A 24,869-nucleotide genomic window follows, 5' to 3' on the forward strand; every position below is an offset into this window, starting at 1 on the left:
AACTTGTAAGCCAGGGGGACCAGGGGAAGGTGACGATCCCCGTCCATCTGCATTTCCATCCAGGCGTCACAGCTCCAGTTTCCTTCGAACCCCACGGTGATCACTCGGCAAGAAACTTCGTGCTCGGCCTCCCTCCTGGAACAGAACTCAGTCTTTTGGACGAGGACTACGGGGACAGAACGTTGACCTGCAGAACATGCTTTATCTCGTGTAGACCATAGTCGACATTTCTCTGTCCGTCACCCATCTTCTTCTGGCTGTCCCCTATCTTCTCCTGGTCGTCCCCCAGCTTATTCTGGTCATCTTCAGTCTTCTTTCGGCTGTCTTCCTGAATCTTCTGGTCGTCTTCCAACTTCTTCTGAGCGTCCTCCATTCTATTATAGTCTTCAGTCTTCTCTCGGCCGTCTACTAGCACTTTATGGCAGTCCTCCTCCTTTTTCTGGTTGTCCTCCATCTTCTTCTGACCATCTCCCATCCTCTCCTGGTGATCTTCCAACTTCTTCTGGCCGTCTTTTACCTCCTTTAACCACCTCTCTTGGCTTTCTACTATTCTATTCTGGCTTTCTTCCATCCTCTTACAGCCTACATCCAACTTCTCGAACGTCATTTTCTGGCCTTCTTCTGTCTTCTTTTGCCCGTCTTTCATCTCCTTTCGATTGTCTTCCATCTTCTTCAACATCATCTTCTGACTTTCTTCCAGTTTCTCCTCCAGCTTCTTCATCATCGTATCGAAGAGCGCATTTAACTGAGCCTCCATTTTCGTGTGGCCTCTGGTCTCACCTGCCTCGTAGTAATGAGTGTGCATATACGCATATATTACACACTGCCATTCTGGAACGTTCCTGATGGCGGTCGAAACCTGCAGTACCTGGTCCGCTGATTACAATGATGTATCACACATGGGGTCAATTTAACTTCTGACACCATTTGTTACGCATATAAAACTCCATCTGTTTCATTGCTCTAAGTTATTTCAGGATGACCTACTAAATGCACGCACACATATTTAAACACAAGCATTTCTAACCAGTTATTAATGGCCACACTAATTACAGTCTATTTACAAATCTCTCTTCTGTACACACAGTAGGAGGTCTAGGCCACTCGTCTACTTACGGATGTCTAAGACTCACTTTCACTTCCCCAAGTCCAGTCAATCAACTCGTACACTTGCTGCGCGTAGATAGCTGGATTTGAACACACTGTCACTGGCTTTACAACACAAGACGACTGTTCGTTTGTTCGAACTCCAATGTTAGTCCGGTACTTCACACAATCACATGAAGTGAACAACAATCAGCAACAGCTAAACAGTATCCAACAGCAGGACGATACTCATGACAGCGAATATTAACCCACGTCCAATTAACCTCACACTCACAATAACTGCTCCAATCGCTGATTCACGGTGGTCCTCAATCCACAGAAGTACACACACACAGTGCTTTAAGGCAGTACACAGTCTTCTGTCCCGTACGCCGTCTCCCATGCAGCTATACTCACTGGACACTCCGACACCACAACAACAGCTCCTGATTCAGACCTCGGTGAGACACTAGCGACAGCCAACACCTCTGTCGCCCTCAGCCCAGCCACGACCCCCAACTCACTGAGTGTCACACTGGCTCCACCTCGGAGCCCAACTGTCGCTCACTCTAACACCGACTCCCACACGAAGTTCAACTCTGACTGACTATCCAGAGCTCGTCTCCCTTTTTATAGCTCGCGTAATTTGATAGAGAAATTTCACGATGTAACTGGAAGCGGAACATTCCCGTCGAATCTCAAAGAAACACACAGGTAAGCCAGCCGCCGAGAACAATATACGGGAAGGCCGACCCCACCCCACAGACCGGCTGGGAGATTCCAGGTCATCTGAGTCACCAGCCCCTTCCTGGAAGTACCTAAAGGAGCTACCACGGGGCTGACACGTAACAGTATCACCTAGAATGCAGTCAAGAAAGTAGAAAACGTATTCTTAAATGTGGAACATCAGAATACTGAATGATGATAAATCTAGTGACAGACCTGAAAGAAGACCTGTGATTTTTTGTCTGAGAATTACAGCTGTAAAACAATGACATAGCAGTAAGACTTAACTTCCTGATGAAGATCAAATAACCGATTATGGTGCAGGATAGACCTTCTTCTAGAAAGGGAAAGCAGCCAATGAATGCCAAACAAGAACTTAATATCCTGTCCAGGTTCCCAACGGGACAGAATGAATACCCAATGACATTAAGACTCCAGTAGAATGGCAATCTGTATGCCACAGTGATCGGTGTATATGCCCCAACTTGAAAAGCTGAAGATGAAACCAAGGAGATTTTCTACTCAGACTTGGATACCATATTGTCAAACATCAATCAGCACAATAAAATCATCCTTCTCAGTGATATCAATGCTCGAGTGGGGGAATGATTACAAAGTGTGGAACAATGTCATTGGCAAGGAGGGAGAAGGTAAAGAAAATTCCAATGGAGTCAGACTCCTCTAAGTATGATGAGCATGGACTAATCATAACACAATATTCCATCAAAGAAATCAGTTCAAAAACATCACTGCAGTATCCAAGGTCAAATAATTGGCATCTATGTGACAGTCCACAGAAGAGATCTATGGGATGTTCTTATCACAAGAACTATGGTAGAAGAAAATAACTGTTGGACAGATAACAGATTCATCAAATCTAAAATGCACATGTCTGTTCCTTATCAGAGAAGAAAACAACAGAAGAAATTTAGGCATACTTTTGATATTGAGAGATTTTGGGTTACAGGTAAGATTCAAGAGTACAGAGAGCTAGCTACTCCATCAAAAATCGCCTAATGAATAGGCCCATCCCCCACATGCAATGCAGCACGGGGAGAGCCTGAAGTGTGGAACAATGTCGTAGGCTTGCAGCTCTGATCACAGAGAACAGAAAGGACCTGCAAAGCATGGCAAAATGACAACTTCGCAAGCTAAGAAAGAGATCTTCCTTCCACGTTACCAAAGCAAAGGTGTTATACCATGTCTATAGAAAGAGGAGGATCCTATAGCAAAGAGTCAGTTGGATGGAGCCTTGGTCGATGGATAGTCATATGAAGAGTGAGGCAACAGTTGGTTATTCAGTCAGTCAGAGGTAGAGCAGTGACGTGGATACGTAGTCGTCAGTGATCAAATGGATTAAATGTTCGGAGTGTTTCGTGTATCTGTTCGGTCGAGTTCTTGTGTCGTTCGGTGACAGCTGAATACTGAATCGTTGTAATGCAGACTAACAGTTATCAGCGAATTAATTGTAAAGTTGATTGCGAAGTGTGGTTATATTCTCAAGCCATGCTATATCTCGTTTACGAAAAATTATATATAAAGGAAGAGGAGGTACTGAAGATCCAAATGCTTATAGAGGTGTTGCCCTCGAATGCAAGCTGCTAAAGATCCTAACGAAACTCCTATGTTAACGCCTGACTAGTGAAGTGGATCCCTGATTACCAGAGGAACAATTTGGTTTTAGAAGAGGGAGGAACATGACACAGGCCATCAAGTGTCTACTGGATGATATTGAAGCAGTTACAACTACAGCGGGGGGAAAGCTATACACCATCTTCGTCGACTTCTCGAAAGCTTTTGACTTTATTAGCCGAAAAATTATAATGGAGAAAGTAGACAGATTAATTAGAAGGAATATATGTCTCAAACAACTAATTCGGAACATACTGGCCTCAAACTGAATAGAAATTAGTGACGGAATTGAGAAGTCCAACCCAATTCAACAAACCACAGGTTTACTACAAGGGGATCCACTAAGCCCATTACTATTTATAATTGCTACGGTTGATATTATAGAAGTAATCCCAAAAAAAAAATGCACATATATGTATGCATATGATATCGTGATTGCCTCAAGGTCCAGTGAGAAACTGCAAGAGACACTTGACGCATTGGTGAAGTGGACAAAAGAGAATAAACTTCAATTAAACGAGGTAAAGACAGTATCAATGACATTTAGGAAAGGAGGTAAAGCATCACAGCTTCATATAGGCTACATGGGAGACCTCTAAAGAATGTATCGAACTTCAAATATTTGGTGATGATGATGATGATGCTTGTTGTTTGAAGCGGCCTAACATCGAAGGTCATCGACCCCAAGTATTTGGGAGTCACACAACAAACTAGAAGTAATGTTTTCTCTACCCACATCAATGACAGGACAAATGCAGCATTCACAGCCATCAACGACACACAGAATTTGAATAAGTTGTCTATCAAAACAGCCCTGAAATTATTTGACCTCAAAGTCTCACCAGTGATCACCTATGGTTTAGAAATTGTATGGCCACGTCTAAAAATGAAGTAGTTCGAGCAACTAGAGAAAGTGAAAGCTACTTTTCTGGAAAACGCACTGTATCTCTTGAAGTATATGCCTTCAAGGCTTGTGTACGAGTTAACTCGCGAACCTTTCTACTTAGAGGATCTCCGTTTTAACATACCACTACCAACTACACCAACATATCTACAGTTCATAGAGAAATTAAGAGCAAAGAAGAGAGACATATGAAGCGAATTTTACCAGACAGACGCAATGATTTACAAAGACTGGCAAGGAGGATATGAGTTCAGACACTTGATTATACGCTTTGCAATTCATGGATTTCATTAAAAGTTGTGTAAAACTAAGAAATTCCTTCAACCAGACACAGACTGTGTATGTGAATGTTGTGGTAAGAGCTGTGAACATTATCATGTTATGATTTGTACTTGTCGGCACGAATCACTAACAGCCTTCTGCAAAGATGACTAAAGTTGTGTTATGAATGTAAATTTCTTTTGGCCACTGGCTGCAGTAAAATATATTATTATTAAAAAGAAACATGTTTATTCAATAGTATAAATATAAACACAGTTAACTATATGAACCATCATGATGATAATAATGTAGCCTATTTCCTCAATCACTACTTTTGAATGGGAGAATGGATCACATATGACAATATGGGTAATCAACAGCAGAGCTATCGGCATGACATTCTGAAGTAAAGAAGTTATCACAGATATATTTGTTTACTTTTTAAAAATATTAGTAACATATATAGCCTAGGATTTTCGTATCTGCTTAATTCCTCATGAAGATTATGCAGAAAACTCACGATCCTTACAATACACAACGGCGACGGCATTTACTAAGAATAATCTGCAGGGAGAAGTTACTGCATTTGAGCAACTAAACCGAACCAACACGTTGAAGAGAACTAAAGTTGGTTCTTCCATTCTGGCAAATACATCTTTAATTCCATTTATACTTTAAGCCAACCAATGTACGGCAAGAACATACAGGAATGATGGAGAACAACTAATTAAAATACTACATCCAAATGAGAATTAAACAGGAGTTGGAGTGCCCACATTAGTGCACAACACCCCCTAACCAGATAATAACCAGTGATTCACTTCCATGTACTTCAGGAAGTGTCATAACGTGTTTTGGAAATTATAAATATCTGAGTTAAGAAACTTACCAGACATACATATATTAAATCCAGATGTCAATCCATCATTTAATCACAATGACGGGAAATCACTGACATTATCAAGTGTTGCTACTAACAAAATTTCACAAAATATCCCAGCACAAACATAGAAAATGGCGTTATCTCGATAGGCCTGAATCACCGCCTTCGTTATAGTTTCTCGTCTAGCTTGTTCAAAATTTAAGTTTCTTGCAGTAGATGGCAGCACATCTGATACTGCTTTTTGAGCCGGTGTATAATTTACCGAGAAATACTCATAAAATACAATACTAACATTTTAAAAGTGTTTTATAGTCTATAACTCCACTGATAGCGTTTTGATGGCTGATTTTTCTATATTTTTAATCTGTTCCGAGAAGGTCTTCTTATTTTGACACAGAATATAACAGATATAATACGCCATTTCCAGAAATGCCTATGAAGGAAAAACTCCAGCGGAAACAATTCAGTGGACCTTTCCTTGACGAAATCATATAAATCATATGAATTTCCTTAATTTTCTACAAGGGGATTTCACGGCCTCTCTGAGTATGAACAAATGAATCGATTTATGACTACTTGATTCTCTTTCTGAATATGCTCATATTTTGCTAGGTGACTATTTCAGGGAGGAAAGCGGTATATATTGGTGTTCTGTGGAGGAAAGGTCTTCCGTACAAAATGGCGACACGACTGCTGAGGCTGAGCAGTGCTCTGCGAAGTAATCCAAGTTTGGTAAAAGTAGCAAAACAATGGAGATCGACAGCTCCTGCTCTTTCTTACGAACAGACACTCGTCAATGTCCCTCCGACACGATTAACCCAGCTTGATAGTGGTCTGCGAGTTGCAACTGAAGATAGCGGAGCTCCGACTGCCACGGTAGGTTTGTGGATTGATGCTGGCTCACGTTATGAAGATGAAAAGAATAATGGTGTGGCTCATTTCCTTGAGCATATGGCCTTCAAAGGAACATCGAAACGAACGCAAACAGATTTGGAACTGGAAGTAGAAAATATGGGGGCTCATCTGAATGCGTACACATCTCGTGAACAAACTGTATTTTATGCAAAGTGTCTTAGCAACGATGTCCCGAAAGCTTTGGAAATACTAGCTGATATTATTCAAAACTCACGTCTCGGCGAGTCTGAAATTGAGCGTGAGAGAGGTGTCATTTTACGCGAGATGCAAGAAGTAGAAACGAACCTACAAGAAGTTGTGTTCGACCATCTTCATGCTACAGCATACCAAGGTACTCCATTGGGTAGAACCATTCTTGGACCTACCGAAAATATCCAGTCCATTTCCCGCCGTGATCTGCAAGAATACATCAATACACATTACAAGTCTCCTCGCATAGTGTTGGCAGGTGCTGGTGGTGTGAAACATGACGAGCTAGTGAAGCTTGCTAATCAGCTGTTTGGAAATTTGAAGGGTACGTATGAGTCAGAAATACCTCTTCTTACTCCATGTAGATTTACTGGCTCTGAAATCCGTGTTCGTGATGACTCTATGCCATTAGCACACATTGCTATTGCTGTGGAAGGCTGTGGGTGGTCCGATGCAGATAATATACCTCTCATGGTGGCAAATACAATAATTGGTGCATGGGATCGATCTCAAGGAGGTGGAGCTAACAATGCTTCTCGATTGGCTGCTGCATCAGCAGAAAGTAATCTGGCTCACAGTTTCCAGTCATTCAACACATGTTACAAAGACACTGGACTCTGGGGAATTTATTTTGTGTGTGAACCTCTGAAATGTGAAGATATGCTGTTTAATATTCAGAGCGAATGGATGCGTTTGTGTACTTCAGTTACAGAATCAGAAGTTGCACGAGCTCGAAATTTACTGAAGACTAACATGTTGCTGCAGTTAGATGGTACTACTCCTATATGCGAGGATATTGGTCGACAGATGCTCTGCTACAACAGACGTATTCCACTTCATGAGCTGGAAGCCAGGATTGAATCGGTCACTGCTCAGAATGTACGTGATGTCGCTATGAAATATATTTACGACCATTGTCCAGCAGTTGCTGCTGTTGGACCTGTGGAAAATCTGCCCGACTACAATCGAATCCGATCATCAATGTACTGGCTTAGGCTTTAAACATAGTGAGAGCCTAGTAACTGGTAGATCAAGTTATCTTTATTATGCTTGGTGTGTATGAGGAAGTGGTGGTGATTAAAAGTATCTTGAATTTCTACAGTGTAGGAAAGATTAAGACAGCAAGCTATTTATTTTGTGAATACACCATGTACAAACACAAACTAAGAATTTTACTTTATTGTACACAAATTATTGGTCATGTATATAAAAGCTCGGTTTAAAATAAAATGATGTAAAGTAATACTCTTGTGTGAAATTTAGGCCCAGTCTTGAAATGTCAGCTTATGATATGGATTCTCTGTGTCTTTGTGATTTGCCAATACTTTGGAACGAGCATTCTCTAGAAAGTAGTGAGAGAAGTGAAATTTCATAGGTTATAATCTGGAAGACTCATTTGTATTCTCTAATTTCTGATGGATCTGAAGGTGGGTGGCAAATTAGTGTCATGATGAATACTGGGTAACACGGTCATTAAAACTGTAACAGGGAATTTGTGCGGAATGTCATATTACTGGCCTTCTTTCAGTATATATGTCAAAGAGAGGCATGTGGAATTGCTTATTTTTGTTAGGGTCGGATTTAAGTATGTGTGTGTGTGTGTATTAATTTACCGCTATTGGTCTCTCTTACAGAGAGGATATCCAAGCGAAACAAGGTATAAGGGATTAGACTTCATTCAGGGGTGTGTGTGTGTGTGTGTGTGTGTGTGTGTCAGGCATAGCTTCATAATACTGGTTGCATAACAACCAGAATGAAAGATATACTGTGATGAGCATTCCCACCCTTCACATTGTGCTTTGTTATCGAGCCAAAGATTGGTTTGCATTGAGTTACTGGTGAGCTGGCAACCTTGCTTGGATCTGTGAATGATAGCAAATAAAGAAAAGGGAGTACACTTAACCACCTATCAGAGAAAGCTATAGTTAAGGATCACCCATAAGATTCTGTATGATCAGTACAGCTGCTGTATTCATGTGTGTTAGACGTTGCAGATTGCAGTTTCTTGCGTCAGTTTCCGATGCTTCTCCTCTTGGAATATCACACTCTTTGGGACGACCTTGTGTACTTCCTCTTAAAACAAACATCACCATCTTGCAGAATGTGAAAGGAAAGCAAAGCCTGGTGGCTTGACGATTTATATTGAAATGTCATTGCACCGGGGTTGACACCTTGCTTTTGTGAAGAAATATGTAAAGGGTCTGACTGAACTACTTTCGACAAAGGTTTTAATAGGTAATCTTTCACTCTTTGTAATACAAACCATGAAAGTAATTACAAATAACATTCCTATCCTAAAGGCAAGACCTTGTCGCTGCAACCACATTTGTCTCTCCTCTGCTGGGCGTTTCAGGATAACATATTTTTCCAAATTCAGCCTGTCCATGACGGAATCCAGATACTTCCTCGGCCTTCCTCTTCCCTTCTTACCCAGAACTTTTCCTTCCAACAGAGTCATGAGAAATGTGTTATGTCGAAGTGTGTGGCCAAGGAATTTGGTTTTCCTCTTTTCTATAGTGTTGAACAATTCCCTTGTTTCGTCTATTTCCTTAAGGACCCTATTGTTTGACTTTTTCTCTGTCCAACTAATTTTCAGCATCCTCCTCCATATCCACATTTCCATTGCTTCCAGGCGTTTTATACTGTTTTGCTAAGACCCATGTTTCGCAACCATACAACAAAACACTTCACATAAACATTTTGGCAAATTCTTTCCTAACTTATGTTCCTGCTTGTCAGAAGCTGTTTCTTGTTACTGAAGGCTTGTGTAGCTAGAGCAGTCCTCTTCCTGATTTCTGTGGTGCACCTGTTGCTCTAAGTGATAATGCTTCCCAAGCAGCAAAATTGACTGACTTGTACATTTTCATCACCTACCTTAATGTTTATTGGTATTTCCTCTGTTGATTTCTTGATAACTAAAGGCCCGCTCCCACCTAGTGAAATGGAATCTAACCGAACCTAATTTGTTTTTAACATGTGTTTAAATGGGAGGTAGAGATGGTTATCGCCACGAATCAAACCGAACGGAACAGGGTTCTCTCCCAAGAATATTTTTCAACTAGCAGAGCGGAATCGAACAGAATTATCAAGATTCGTGCAACTTCGTAGGTGGTCAGGTCGAGATCTTTCGGACGTCCATTTTGCAGCAAATGTGCATCAGCTTCTGCTGGAAAGTCAGCTGTTTCTTGGATACGGTCGGAAACGTTCTGTTTTGTGATAGTTTATTTAATTTATTAATACTAGACAAGGAAAAACTTGAAGAGTTTAGTTCAAAAATATAATTTCTTCTACTACAAGATCCTCGAACATTACTGTAACAATGTAAGAAATAATGCCGGGGAGGAAATAAGCAAGGCTATAAAGAACCAAACTTACCAGAATATTCAATTTTGTGGTAGGTTACTATACAATTTATTTCATAATTTTTGTTGACTTCATCACAAAATCATGTTCTGTTGGAGTCCACATACAGTATATCAGTACGGTAATTGACATCACATCTTACATAGGATGCATCTTTAAGGGTCTATTATATTTACAGTGAACGATTTCGTAAGTGGCATTCCCTAGGTTTCAAACTGTCGTAACTTATACGTGTTCCTAACAAATAGTAAGCTACTGTATACGAAATTGCTCTGCTGTGGACAATAAATACACTTCACGGTGTTTAATTAATGTTAGAGAGTTGGCCATGCGGTTTAGGGTCGCGTAGGTGTGAGTTTTCATTCGGGAGATCGTGGGTTCGAAACCCACATCGGCAGCTCAAGATGATTTTCTGTGGTTTCCCCATTTTCACACCAGGCAAATGCTGGGCCTGTACTTTAATTAAGGCCACGGTCCTATTCTTTTCCTATCACATCGTCGCCATAAGACTTATCTGTGTCGGTGCGACATAAAAAAATTGTAAAAAAAAAATGCTGAGGCTACCTCGATTAATGATTTCATCCTGCTACGGTACGCAATCTCCAGCATTAAACTAGTTTTAAGAATGATCTCGGACTCCCATTGCATCTGAGGTAGCATTTCCTCTTATAAAATTTAAATTTTCTTTTAAATTCTACTATCTGAAATAGTTGTTGAAATTACAATACAGTAACTCTGAAGTAGACCTACCGTCGGGACTTGGCTTCATTGCGCAATGAACATTCAAATAAGTCTGAATATTCTCAGTTTGGCTCTCTTGTTAATTTCATGCACCCAGAAACTTCTCCGATCTCCCATAATTTTCTTCCTTCTCACACCTCCGATCAGACCGTCCATTACAAGCCTGAAGTTTCTTGCAGAATCCTGTTCGATTCTGTTCCGCTAGATGTGAGCGGTCGAGTGGAAATTTCAGCTGTTCGATTCGATTCCACTAAGTGGGAGTGGGCCTTAATACTTTTGTTTTCGAGGTGTTCAGTTTCAATTTTGATTCTGGTAGTGTTGATCTTAAAACTTGTAGCATTTTACTTATTTCCCTCTCTAAATCTGCAATTAATGCAATGTCATCGGCAAACCTTATATAGTGGATTTGTTATCCATTAATTTTAATTCCTTTGGTTTTTTGATTAAGTTTTGATATAGCCTCCTCAATGAACCTGTTGAACAAAAATGGAGATAGTGCACAACCTTGTCTCACTCCCCTTCTAATGGATGCTGTCTTAACATTACCATTGATTTCTATTGTTGTGCTTTGATTTTTGTACAGGAGTAAAATGAGTCTTCTGTCCCTCCAGTCCAGTCCTGTATTATTCATGTTCCTAAAGAGTTGTTTCCAGTTTACTTTGTCAAAGGCTTTCTCTATATCCACAAATGCAATGTATGTTTTCCTGTTAACACTCGGTCTTCTTTGTAGAATAGTTCTTACTTAATGCTAGAAGAGCTTCTCTTGTTCCCTTCCCTGATCTAAAACCAAACATCCTGCAATGTATATTGTTCAATTTTCTTTTTAATCCTGTTCTTAATTACATTAAGCAGTATTTTGGATGCCTGTGATAGCAGTGTTAGTGTTCTATAGTTGGAACAGTCATTATCATTTCCTATCTTTGGTAAGGTAACCGAACAAATATTCTAAAAGTAATCTTGAATTTTCTCCGTAATGGTACAGATGAAGGTGAACTCTTTAAAGTTAAGTAGTCATCATCATCATCTGCAGTTTCCAGCTGTTGGCCGGGTCTGCTTGGAACATAAGCCTCTCCATCTCCTCTTGTCTTCCCACCACTTCTCCCTAGTCACTCTTGCCCAGTCCTCTCCTCTTCTCTGTACACACTCTTCCACTCCTTTTATCCACCTGTCTCTTGGTCTTCCTCTTAGTCGTTTACCTGTCATTTCCATTTCGTGATCCTCCTCGGTATCCTTGCCTCTGTCATTCTCTTCATGTGTCCATTCCATCTAAATCTAGATACCTCTATCCTTTTACTATATCTCAAACCTTCTCATCTTATCCCATCTTGTCACTCTTATCCTGCTTCTCAGAAATTTCATTTCACTTGCCTGTATTCTATTCACGGCTCTCTGCCTCATTACCCAAGTCTCAGCTGCATACATCAGAATAGGTATATAGTACATCCTGTATATCACCCTTTTGCTTCTCTGAGGGACATCCTTGCTCCAAACCAGGCTTGTGACACTTTTAAGGAAGGCTCCTGCTTGTCTTCCACGCTCGATTATTTCCTTATCATTTCTTCCACTTTTCTCTATGATACTTCCTAAGTACTTGAAACTCTCTACCTTCCTCAGCTGTTCCCCTCTAAGTATTATTCCTCTCGTAGGTCTCTGCTTCTTTCTAGTTAAGTAGTCATGAAAGTAGGAACGTTAGTATCGTCAGATGATGATTCCCATCCTCCATTAAGAAAGCTGGCTCTGAAAGTTGTATACTGGTCTCAGAACTTCCGTAAATATGAGTATGTTGATACTGGGTCAAAATTATTTTCGCTAAGGGAAAGAAATGCTTCATTTTTTGTGCAAGTCAGTTGTTTATATTGTCAAAGTCACTCAAAATCAGTCTTATAAATTGAAATGTATATTAGTTGAAAGAACATGGAAGGTGGGGAGAGGAGGGGGAACGAGTAGTTTCAGGGTCATAGTGCAGAACCGCCAATATAATTCAGCAAGAGTTGCCACTTGTGAATGTCCAACCCTTCTCCAGTTTCTTCGAGAGATCAGGTATGAAGTCAAATGAATCTTCGCAGGGAGTTTTAACAACCAGGTCCCCTTCCTGACATCAACCTCATCAGAGGAGTTAATGAGCTGAAATAAATGACATTAGGGAGAGGGTCATACCTGGTGATGGAATATAGCCTACTCGTGTGTCATCATCAATGTCCCACTCCAGTCACCCGGGTGTGGTTAACAAGCCGCCTCCACTCCTTTCTGTCCTTCCACTTTTCCTGCTCCATTCCATTACTTAGCATATTACCATTCGCCCAGTAAAAGACTTTGTTCTGATGCGTGACTATATGTTTAAATATCACTATTGGGCGAGATGAGTAGCTTCTGGTGACTGCCAGTGGCACCTACCATTTGACAATTGTATGTTGATTGTAGTAGTGTGGTTTTGGTTGAAAAGTGATTATGGTATTTTGAGTATTAATGTATGAAGATTGTTGGCTCCTAAAACCTGAGATGTACAGTGAGAGCATTTGAACTAAAAGTCAGTCGTTATGTTTTTCCCATCAGTAACATGACAGCAGTCTGCCGAATTCAATCTATTGGAGGTGGGCGGGCATCTGTCCTGGCCGTGGATGCAAGACTAACTTTTCAAGTGAGCAAGTGCCTATAGAAAGAAGTGTTTGAATTGTGTGCTGTTCTGTTTTGTGTATCAAATCATGAAGTGTAGTATGGCTTAGTATTTGTGTACTGCTGCACAATGTGTTTCTTTATGATTCATATGTTTTAACTCGTCAAGTCTAAACATAATTTCAAGAAAGATTCACGGGTGTAAATGTCTCAGGTCGCACAACTGTTCGTACTCTTTTATAATAAAATTCAGGCTATTCAGTCTAAGAAACCAAACAGACAGCGTAGAGTTCTCTCCAAAGAAAAAAATGGAGGACATTGGTCTTTGTGTGGATAATTCTCCAAGCTTCCCTTAGCTGTCCTTTACAACACCCAAGAATTTCTTATGGCTCTGTGTGAAAGGCTACTAAATTGTTGAAGTTCGTGAGTAACAAAATAGTTTTTGATCCTGCTGTATGGTAGCATCATTGCCGCTGAACTTTGCCGACACGTGGCAACAACTGTCACATTCTCCGAAAGGAGATAGGCTGGTTCCTAATTCAGATACTGTATATATTTGTTCAAAAAAGGTTCTTAATGAAGTGAGTGGTTGTTAACAGTTTTGTGCAGATTGCATTAGTATTCTGTTTTTTTGGAAAGTAGTTAAGTAGTGCCCTCCACCCAGTGGTAATATATAGCTTAGGATGGAGAATCTTATAAGTTATAATTACAATCTTGTATGATATGTAGGTGAGATAGAAGTGTTCATTGCCACTGCTGAAGACCCTGGCCCTAAGAAGTGACATTTTTTAAAATAATGCTATTTGTTCGGGGCGTCAACCTATAGAGATCTTTTGCCCCTACTTGCACCATATGATATGAACCTGCGTGTAATTGGAATTGCGGAATTGTAGCTTGTTGAATGTAAGGAAAGGAACGTTAAGGACGACACAAACCCTCAGGCCAGGGATATTCATCATTTATAATTAAAACCCCTGACCCAGCCGGGAATCGAACCCGGGGCCGCCGAGTGACAGGCGGATGCGATGCCCCCTACACCACAGGGCCAATCAGAAGTGACTTTACTTTCATAGCAAAATATTAAGCTACCAACATTTTCCAAACTCTGCTATTGGCTGATACGAAATCAGCATAGTGTTACACCTAGAATTTAACGCTGATATATTTCATTACCTATAGAGGATGGTTGCTCAGTTGTACTTTCTCTTAAAGCAATTTCCACCACACATTTCATTACCAATTCTAAATCAAAAAGTTTTTATCAATGCTCGTAATGATTGTAAGTTGAGTACAGAGCGAGTTGGCCATGCTGTTAGGGTCACATAGCTGTGAGCTTGCATTTGGGAATAATGGGTTCGAATACCACCGTTGGCAGCCCTGAAAATGGTTTTCCATTTTGATGCCAGGCAAATGCTAGGGTTGTACCTCATGACCACGGCTGTTACCTTCCCTGTCCTAGCCCTTTTCCATCCTTGCATTACCAGAAACCTTTGATGTGTTGGTGCAGTGTTAAACCACTAGCCAAAAAAGAATTATGCACTATTATTAATTAGTTCCTTGAGTTGTCACAAAACAATCACCCCACCACATGGGGCTATGCTCCCTTCGAGAAGCTCTTTGGTAAGCACACCTGATGTGTTGGACCAATGTTTTATTTGTCACCAACCTAGACGTATGCAGACCAAGCTCTCTCTCAGGATTTATCTGAACAAATGGTAGCATTGTCCGAGCAACCAATGTAGCCACTAACAACGGAGCATTGTCTTCTGTGCCCAGGGCAGCACACTTTGCTGGGGGGACAATACCGAAGTTCTACTGGAAGGAAGTGCATTGTTTACACATATCAAATGGGCTATAGATGCAGTTCATGGCCCAACTGATGGTTGGCTTGAGAAAGCATTCTATAACGTAAGATATCTCATGGGAAGTCTCACCACTTCCGCTACATAAACTTTTATAACGTAAAGCTCTCTAAGAATGTGGAAGTAATTTCATATATTAATTACCTTCCTCTTGAATCAAACTAGAATGAGCTAGTTCATTCTAAGATCTGTGGTCAGGTTACTCTTCAGAATGAATGCTCACGATAAGCTGGCCTGCAGATCTCTTTCCATTTACCCTCGTGAGGATATATTGGCATTTTGCTTCAGCTGTGAAGCCAACAGCAAATATATGTGAGAACTTTCTCTAGTTTTTAGCTTAAACAGTACCATGTGGAGTTGTTTGCCAGTCTGACTGCTCTGTTCATGTTTTAGAGCTTAGTAAGGCAAATTGATTATTTAGACTAATGAGATGCAGAGAGTTGGTTGTATGGTAGGAACTGTGTAGTAGTGAGCTTGCATTTGGGAGATGGTGGGTATCCCATTTTCACATCAGGCAAATGTTGGGACTGTACCTTATTTAAGGCCACAGCGGTTTCCTTCACACTCCTAACTCTTTCCTGTCCCATTATCTGATGATATAGATATTGATTCCCATAGGGAACCTGAAATATTTGTCCTGCATAAGTAAATTTTAATATAAATTTTTAAAATGTATAATGTATAATAATGTCCAATAACGGACCAACTATATTGGTATTATGTCCCATTGTCGCCAAAAACCTATCAGAGTTAGTGTGACGTTAAACCTCTAGGGGGAAAAAAAAAAAAGGAATGTGACAAGATGGTGATGTATACTGTAATTGCAATCTGAATAGGTAGGCTCGTCATTAAGTAAAGAATATATATGCAGCTTAAGAGAGAGAGTACATGGGCAGGTTAGGGAAGTAAGACATAACCAAACCAAATGTGACAAGGTAATTTATGTCATTCTAGCCATTTATTGTAACTTTTTCTTAAATTATGATTTTTTTCCTACTTGGTGGGATGGTGGTCTTATAAACAATGAAATGATCCACCAATTCTGTTTGGCAAAGATTGTAATGTGCAGGGGCCTACAGTGTTTTAAGTAGGGTATTTAGAACTGTCATTTTTGACTGATATGTTGATGGTGTATTTACCTCCAAAATAAAAAGGCAACATCTCATATTTGTGTTCAAAAATATTGACGTAAGAATATTTTTAAAATTTTTTAAAATAATTTCCTTCAATCATAATTCAAGAAAGACACTATTGAAATAAGTGCAAGGTGCAATAAACGGGAAGCTATAGCCGACTTGTTGCTGTACAGAACTGACAAGAACAGATTAGAATAGGTGTGGAAATAAATGGTGCCACAGAGCTAGTTTTAAATTGTGGTTTGTGGAGGTGGTTAATTAATTTGCTGAGGCTTTCAGATTGAATGCTGCAAGGCCTAAATATCTATAATAAGATGTAGTACACCATATTAATCATAGACAGCTTCCACAAGTGTATTAATGTAATTATCAAATGTAAAACACTTGAAGACTTTATTTTTGACCTCACAGTCTAGTTCGACATAAACAGTCTGTTGAAAAGTACCAGCATATTGTTTGAAAAAGGTATGTTGCTCTAAACCTATATCTCTTTCTATTTTTGGTGAGATTAGCTGTTGCTTTTAGGAATGTAATTAGGAAGGAAGTAGTGCCTGTGCATTTTTATTTCCAAAACTAGCTGCTGTACCCATGCTTCGCTACGGGATTCTCAGAAAGACTGACTTTGTGGTTTTCCTAACTGAAGTCAACATAGGTCCTTACAAAAATGTCAGTAGGAATGTAGCGATTAAAAGCAATGCTATCATATAAAATACTCTTATCAAATGAAAAACCGCACGTTTTCTCACTTTTAACAAACAGTACTACGGTGATGTAGATGTTGATTCCCATAGGGAATCTGAAATATTTGTCCCGAATGAGTAAATTTATAATACCAATATAAATGGTCCGTTATTGGACATTATAAATTTTCCAACTAACTCATTCCTGGTTGCCAGGGTTTCGTCCCCGTGTGCTAAGTGCTACATCATCTGATGGCCAAACAGGCATCAATTTTTGGTAGTGAGACAAAGTCTCTCTTAGTGCATTGGCACTGCGGGTGGCTTCAAGTAGCCTACGCAGTGGCCTCCACGGTATGCACTCGCCATGTGTCTTGGTAGGTGTGCCAGGTACCAACTGACGAGCCCAACCTAGCACACGGGGCGCGAAATGCTGGCAGCCAGGAATGAGTTAGCTGGAAAATTTATAATGTCCAATAACGGACCATTTATATCAGTACTACGGTACCAATCTAACAGTCCAAAGTTTCAGAACTGGAAGGACCAGGCCGCAGACAGCCATGAACACTCCTCTGCCATTATTCTGTTAAATATGCACACTGCTCATTCCAATCAGTGCCTCAGAGTAGGGATTGAATAGTTTGATTTCTATGACGAACCAGTGTGTTACGTGCAGTAGTATCGGAAAATTTATGAACCAGAGGAATGGCATGCTAAAGAAGAAAGTTATCTAACTCCCCAGCTACTTCCCGCCAATATTCAGACAGGCTGTTACACTCGATACGAACGGGCCAGTTGGCCGTGTGGTTAGGGGCGCGCAACTGTGATTTTGCATCCGGAAGTTAGTGGATTCGAACCCCACTGTCGGCAGCCCTGAAGATGGTATTCCGTGGTTTCCCATTTTCATATAGGGCAAATGCTGGTGGTGTACCTTAATTAAGGTCAAGGCTGCTTCCTTCATACTCCCAGCCCTATCCTATCGTCGCCATAAGACTTATCTGTGTCGGTGCGACGTAAAGCAAATTTTAAAAAATACTCGGTATGCAGCAGTAATCCTATCTATTGGAGATGAGTGGTAACAGAAGAGACAAAGCACATCACAACAAACAGTGGTCAATGTAATGTTATTGTTGATCAATTTTATAAGCTTTCCATATTGTAGGCCTTCACATTTAGTTTTCTTCCGACTCTGTGATATTAGGGCGTGTTATATAATTATTTATAGTGTAGACTGTAATTACTTATTTTCCACCTTTACATACCGATTTTCATTGAATTCTGTTTACCCATTTTCTCGTGACACGGCGCTGATGCGGACTTAGTAACAAAAATCCAAATTCATGAATATATCTGTGATCATAGCCGATACGTTAACAATGTATAAAATATAAATGATCGGAAATTTATTACTGTATAACTTTAGTTATGTGGTATTTATCGATACGACCACTAGTAACATAAATATTTGAGAATTACATTTTAGGCCTTCCCCTAAACTACCATTTCACTCAGCGTGCCCTAGATTATAGTGACTTATTCCCCAATTTTGCATACTGATATTCATTAAGACAGGGCCACCAATAACATATTTGAGAATTCAATTTTAGGCCTTCCCCTAACCTACCATTTTCCTCAGCATGAATACAATTATCTATAGCCTAGATTGTAGCGACTTATTCTCCGACTTTACCTACCGATTTTCATTAATATACAACCACTAATAACATAAATATTTGAGAGTTAAATTTTAGGCATTCCCTTAAACTACCATTTCACTCAGCGTGAACACAGTTAGTTATGGCCTAGATTATATTGACTTGTTACCCCGGCTTTGCATATCGATTTTCATTAAGATATGGCCACTAATAACAAATATTTGAGAATTAAATTTTAGGCCTTCCCCTAAACTACCATTTCAATCAGCGTGAATAAAATTATTTATAGCCTAGATTGTAGCGACTTATTCCCCGACTTTGCATACCAATTTTCATTAAATTCTTTCAGCCGTTTTCTCGTGATGTGTGTACATACAGACAGACAGAAATTACGGAAAATTAAAAAGTGCATTTCCTTGTTACTGTGGATATGACTGATAGAGAAATATCATCCTTTTTAAATTCTGAGCAATGTACAGACAAAACTGTTATTTTATATATATAGATGGACTTCCCTTTTTTCAGTGGTAAATAAATTGCTTTGTTGGAGTGCTTTAGATATGTTATGTGGAAAATAGATAAGATTATTTGTACAACTTGGTTGTATCTGTTGGGATATAAATTTTTGTGTTCGTTAAGAATACTGATGTAGAGGATTTACAGGCTTATGTTGATATCGGAACATTCATGACATTGCTAAATAAGTGATAGGAAAGTGCAGATTCTGTGTTTCAATCGTGTGCTCTGATGTCTTCTGTGAAGAGAGTTTTAAAATTTCAGTTGGTTTAATATTAGGTTTGGGGCTTTCACTGCATCAAAGTTTGTTACTATTATTAATTTAAGGTATGCCCTCCCATGAGAAAGCATAGCATTTAAAAATCTGTAATGAAACTATGTACCAAGTAAGTTGGCAATATGGATTGGGTCACATAGCTGTCTGTCTGCATTCGGGAGTTAGTGGGTCGGATCCAACTGTCCGCAGCCCTGAAGATGTTTTTCCATGGTTTCCCATTTTCACACCAGGCAAATGCTGGAGCTTTACCTTAATTAAGGCCATGATTCCTCCGTTCCCAGTCCCAGCACTTTCCTATCCCATTGTCAATCAATCGCCACTGATCTGCATTTAGAGCTGTCGCCCACATGGCACATTCCCATTTGTTTACCTTTTAATTTTTTTCCTTGAATGATATCAAAGAAGTTGAAAACTTTCCGAACATCTCCCTTTGTAAATTCTTCCGATCCCTAACTCCTCTTCCTATAAATGAGCATTTTCCCCTAAATGTCCTCTTGAATTCCAACTTTATATTCATAGTAGCTGATGTACCCGTGCTTCGCTACGGGATTCTCAGAAAGACTGACTTGGTGGTTTTCCTAACTGAATTCAACATAGGTCATTACAAAAACGTCAGTAGGAATGTAGCGATTGAAAGCAATGTTATCATATAAAATACTCGATCAAATGAAAAACCGCACACTTTCAACGAACAGTACTATGGTGCCGATATAAGAGTCCTAAGTTCCAGAGCTGGAATAACCAGGTCGCAGACTGCCGTGAACACTCCTCTGTCATTATTCCGTTAAATATGCATACTACTCATTCCAATCAGTGCCTCAGAGTAGGGATTGTATAGCTCGAATACTATGATGAACCAGTGTGTTACGTACCAGATATATCAGAAAATGTATGAACCAGAGGAATGGCATGCTAAAGAAGAAAGTTATCTTACTCCCCAGCTACTTCCCGCCAATATACAGGCAGGCTGTTACAGTCGGTACGACCAGGCGAGTTGCCCGTGTGGTTAGGGGCGCGCAGCTCTGAGCTTGCATCCGGGAGATAGTGGATTCGAACCCCACTGCGGCTACCCTGAAGATGGTATTCCGTGGGTTCCCATTTTCACACCAGTCACACCAGGCTGTACCTTAAAGCCAAGGCCGCTTCCTTCACACCACTATTCATTTCCTATCCCATCGTCGCCATAAGACCTACCTGTGTCGGTGCGACGTCAGGCAAATTGAAAAACCTCGGTACGCTGCAGTAATCATATATATCGGGGATGAGAGGAAACAGAAGACAAAAAGCACATTACAACAAACAATGGTCAATGTAATGTTATTGTTGATAAAGTTTATGAGCTTTCTATATTGCAGGCCTTCACATTAGTTTTCTTTCGACTCTGTGATATTAGGGTGTCTCACAAAATTATTGATATCGTAGACTGTAGTTCCTTATTCTCAGACTTTACATACCGATTTTCACTAAATTCTGTTTACCCATTTTCTCGTGACTCGACGCTGATATGAACCTAGTAACAAAAATCCAAATTGATGAATATCTCCGATTATATGCTGTACGGTAACAATATATAAGACATAAGTGATCGGAAATTTAATAACTTCTTACATAACTACTACTAACTTACGACATAACTAAAGTTACGTTAGTTATGTAGTATTTATCGATACGACCACTAATAACATAAATAACTTATTTGAGAATTACATTTCAGGCCTTCCCTTAAACTACCATTTCACTCAGCGTGATCAAAATAATTTATAGCCTAGATTGTAGCGGTTCATCACCCGACTTTACATTCCGATTTTCATTAAATTCTCTTCAGCCGTTTTCTCATGATGCGTGTACATACAGACAGACAGAAATTACAAAAAGTAAAAAAGGCATTTTCTTTTTACTGTGGACATGACCGATATAGAAATACCATTCTTTTCAAATTCTGAGCAATGTACAGACGAAACTCTGATTTTATATATAAAGATGTGTGAACCAAAGGAATGGCATGCTAAAGAAGAAAGTTTTCTGACTCCCCGGCTATTTCCCACCAATATTCAGTCAGGCTATTATACTCGGTACGCAGCAGTAATCCCATCTATCAGAGTTGAGAGGCAGCATAAGAGACAAAGAACATCACAACAAACAATGGTCAATGTAATGTTATTGTTGATCAATGTTATGTCCTTTCGATATTGTAAGCCTTCACATTCAGTTTTCTTCCGACTCTGACATACCACTCTTATCATAGTCAGTACCTTAAAACTGAATAAAACATAAATGATCGGAAATTGTATTCTCTATAACTTTTGTTATGTAGAATTTTCGTATAGGACCAATAACATAGGTATTTAAAAATTACATTTTAGGCGCCTTCCCCTAAACTACAGTTTCATCCAGGGTGAATAAAATTGTTTAAAGCTTAGACTGTAGTTTCTTATTCCCCGACTCTATATACCGATTTTCATTAAATTCTGTTAACCCTTTTTCTCGTGACTCGGCGTTGATATGGACTTAGCAACAAAAATACAAATTCATGAATATCTGTGTTACCACAGCCGGTACGGTAAAAATGTATAAGACATAAATGGTCTGGAATTTAATTCTATATAACTTTGGTTATGTAGTATTTATCGATACGACCACTAATAATATAAATATTTGAGAATTAAATTTTAGGCCTTCCACTAAACTACCATTTTACTCAGGGTAAATTAAATGATTTATATTCTAGATTGTAGTGGCTCATTCTCTGACTTCGCATACCAATTTCCAATGAGATAGGACCACTAATAATGTAAATATTTAAGAATTTAATTTTTAGGTCTTCCCCTAGACTACCATTTCGCTCAGCATGAATAAAATTATTTATAGCCTACATTGTAGCGACTTATTCCCTGACTTTGCATACCAATTGTTATTAAGATAGGACCACTAACATAAATAACTGAAAATTAACTTTCCGGCCTTCCCCTAAACTACCATTTCCATCAGTGTGAATAAAATTATTTATAGCCTAGATTGTAGCGACTTATTCCCCGACTTTGCATACCAATTTTCATTAAATTCTCTTTAGCCGTTTTCTAGTGATATGTGTACATACAGACAGACAGACAGACAGAAATTACGGTAAAGTAAAAAGTGCATTTCCTTGTTACTATGGGCATGACCGATACAGAAATACCATTCTTTTCAAATTCTGAGCAATGTACAGACAAAACTCTTATTTTATATATATAGATTACATTTCAGGCCTTCCCCTAAACTACCATTTCACTCAGTGCGAATAGCATTATTGATAGCGTAGATTATAGCGACCTATTCCCCGACTTTGCATACCAATTTTCATGAAGATACGACCACTAATAAAATAAATATTTGACAATTAAATTTTAGGCCTTCCCCTAAACTACCATTTTTCTCAGCGTGTATAGCCTATATTGTAGCGACTTATTTTCCATCTTTGTCTAGCGATTTTCATTAAGACACGACCACTAATAACATAAATATTTGAGAATTAAATTTCAGGCCTTCCCCTAAACTACCATTTCACTCAGCGTGATTAAAACAATTTATAACCTAGATTGTAGCAGTTCATCACCCGTCTTTACATTCCGATTTTCATAAAATTCTCTTCAGCCGTTTTCTCGTGATGCGTGTACATACATACAGACAGATATATAGACAGACAGAAATTACGGAAAAGTAAAAAATGCATTTTCTTGTTACTGTGGACATGACCGATACAGAAATACCATTCTTTTCAAATTCTGAGCAATGTACAGACAAAACTCTTATTTTATATATATAGATTATGGTCTTTCCTACTTTTAAAAACTTTACTCCAGCTTATTGGTTTACTACTGTCATTGGAAGCCATCTCTCCACTGACAGCTCGGAACATTCCACTAGTTGAGCTGTTCATCTTGTTACTCCCAAGTCTTCCCAACCCAAAGTTTGCAACATTTTTGTAACACTACTCGTTTGTTGTATATTACCCAGAATAAATCATGCCACTTTCCTTTGGATCTTGCCCAGGTCTTAAATCAAGTAATCCTGGTGTAGGTCCCATACACTAGAACCATACTCTTATTAGGGTCTTACATACACCATTTCTTATAAGGTAGATGCACCAGTAGCTGACACTTTAATATATTTTGTTACATAATCCAGGGAAAATATTGCGTAACAAGTCTCACATTACCTTTATGTACCATCGGATAGATGTCTTTGTGCCCAACAAGATGCATAAAAAGGAAATATTCATGTAATCAATAATTATCCCTTAAAACTAATTTCCCCCTGTGGGTGGGGGACGCAGGCGAAGAATACACCCACAGTATCCCCTGCCTGTCATAAGAGGTGACTAAGGGATTATCGAATTAGAACCATGAGACTACTTGTAATTAGTACCACCACGCGGGGAACACCATGGGTCGCTTTTACTTGCATGTAGTACCACTATGTTAGGTACACAATAGGTTCGTGGTTAGTAGCGACAGTGTGTCAATCAGGGTGAGTTTTACAGTACCTGTGATTAGTACCACTCTATGAGCGAGACCATGGGTGAGCGACACCATGGATCTGCCTTGCCTATGATTAGTAGGTACTACGTGAGGAACACCACGGGGTAGTATGAGTCCCTGTGATTAGTACACCTATGTGAGAAACACCATAGGTTTGCGTTGCTTGTAAATGGTGCCACAATGTGAGAAACACCATAGGTGTGTGTTACATGTGCGCATTACATTACTTGTGAGTAGTACCATAATGTGCGGAATACCGCAAGTCTACGCCACTTCTGATTACTACCGCAACATGACAAATACCACGATTCTACTTTCCTAGCGATAAGTACCATTATGGGGGACCGATGACCTGGATTTTAGACCCCTTTAGACTACAAGCATCATCGATTGTGGATTGTGCTTTAGAAGCAGTCCCTTGGTCAGTAATACTATTGTTTAATGCTAGTTTCTGGGAATGTGAGGCATTGCGCATTGGATCCACTGATTGTTTTAAATTCATATCCATCCATTCATTCTTCGTCATCACGTTTTGAAATCTGGTCAGTGGATGATTTTGGACTTTTAAATTGTCATTACATTTCGTCTCATTTTGTACCATTAGGGGCCGATGACCTAGATGTTACGCCACTTTAAACAACAAGCATCATCTTAAAACTAATTTTCAAAATATGTTTTTCTGTACCTATGGCTGACACCTCATTTTTCCTTATCTCCTAAGGCTGACACTTTTTGCACCTATAGCTGACACAGATGAAATGGTGCGTGGCTTTTAGTACCGGGAGTGTCTGAGGACAAGTTCGGCTCGCCGGATGCAGGTGCAGGTCTTTTGACTTGACACTCGTAGGCGACATGTGTGTCGTGATGAGGATGAAATTATGATGAAGACAACACATACACCCAATCCCCGTGC

At 39.6% G+C, this 24,869-nt stretch overlaps 2 protein-coding genes across 4 annotated transcripts in view; one reads left to right on the forward strand and one right to left on the reverse strand.

Annotated features, from left to right (window-relative positions):
• The window catches only part of SCAR (wiskott-Aldrich syndrome protein family member 3 SCAR), a 360,993-nt gene extending 355,345 nt beyond the window's left edge, over positions 1–5,648 (reverse strand). For all 3 annotated transcript variants that reach the window (XR_011017601.1, XM_067137453.2, XM_068225425.1), the window contains exon 1: positions 5,499–5,648. The gene's annotated coding sequence lies outside the window, so the exon portion shown is untranslated. The remainder of the gene's footprint in view (positions 1–5,498) is intronic.
• Positions 5,649–6,131: 483 nt separating this feature from the next.
• UQCR-C1 (Ubiquinol-cytochrome c reductase core protein 1) lies at positions 6,132–7,839 on the forward strand. The gene has a single exon (XM_067150804.2). The coding sequence runs from the start codon at positions 6,171–6,173 to the stop codon at positions 7,596–7,598; it is 1,428 nt and encodes a 475-aa protein (XP_067006905.1). The 5' UTR covers positions 6,132–6,170; the 3' UTR covers positions 7,599–7,839.
• Positions 7,840–24,869: the final 17,030 nt, after the last annotated feature.

The sequence above is a fragment of the Anabrus simplex genome, chromosome 1, assembly GCF_040414725.1.
Source record: "Anabrus simplex isolate iqAnaSimp1 chromosome 1, ASM4041472v1, whole genome shotgun sequence".
NCBI lineage: Eukaryota > Metazoa > Arthropoda > Insecta > Orthoptera > Tettigoniidae > Anabrus > Anabrus simplex.

Excerpts from the sequence above, each read along its gene's own strand:
- UQCR-C1 (XM_067150804.2), top strand. The coding sequence starts at position 6,171 with ATGGCGACACGACTGCTGAGGCTGAGCAGTGCTCTGCGAAGTAATCCA.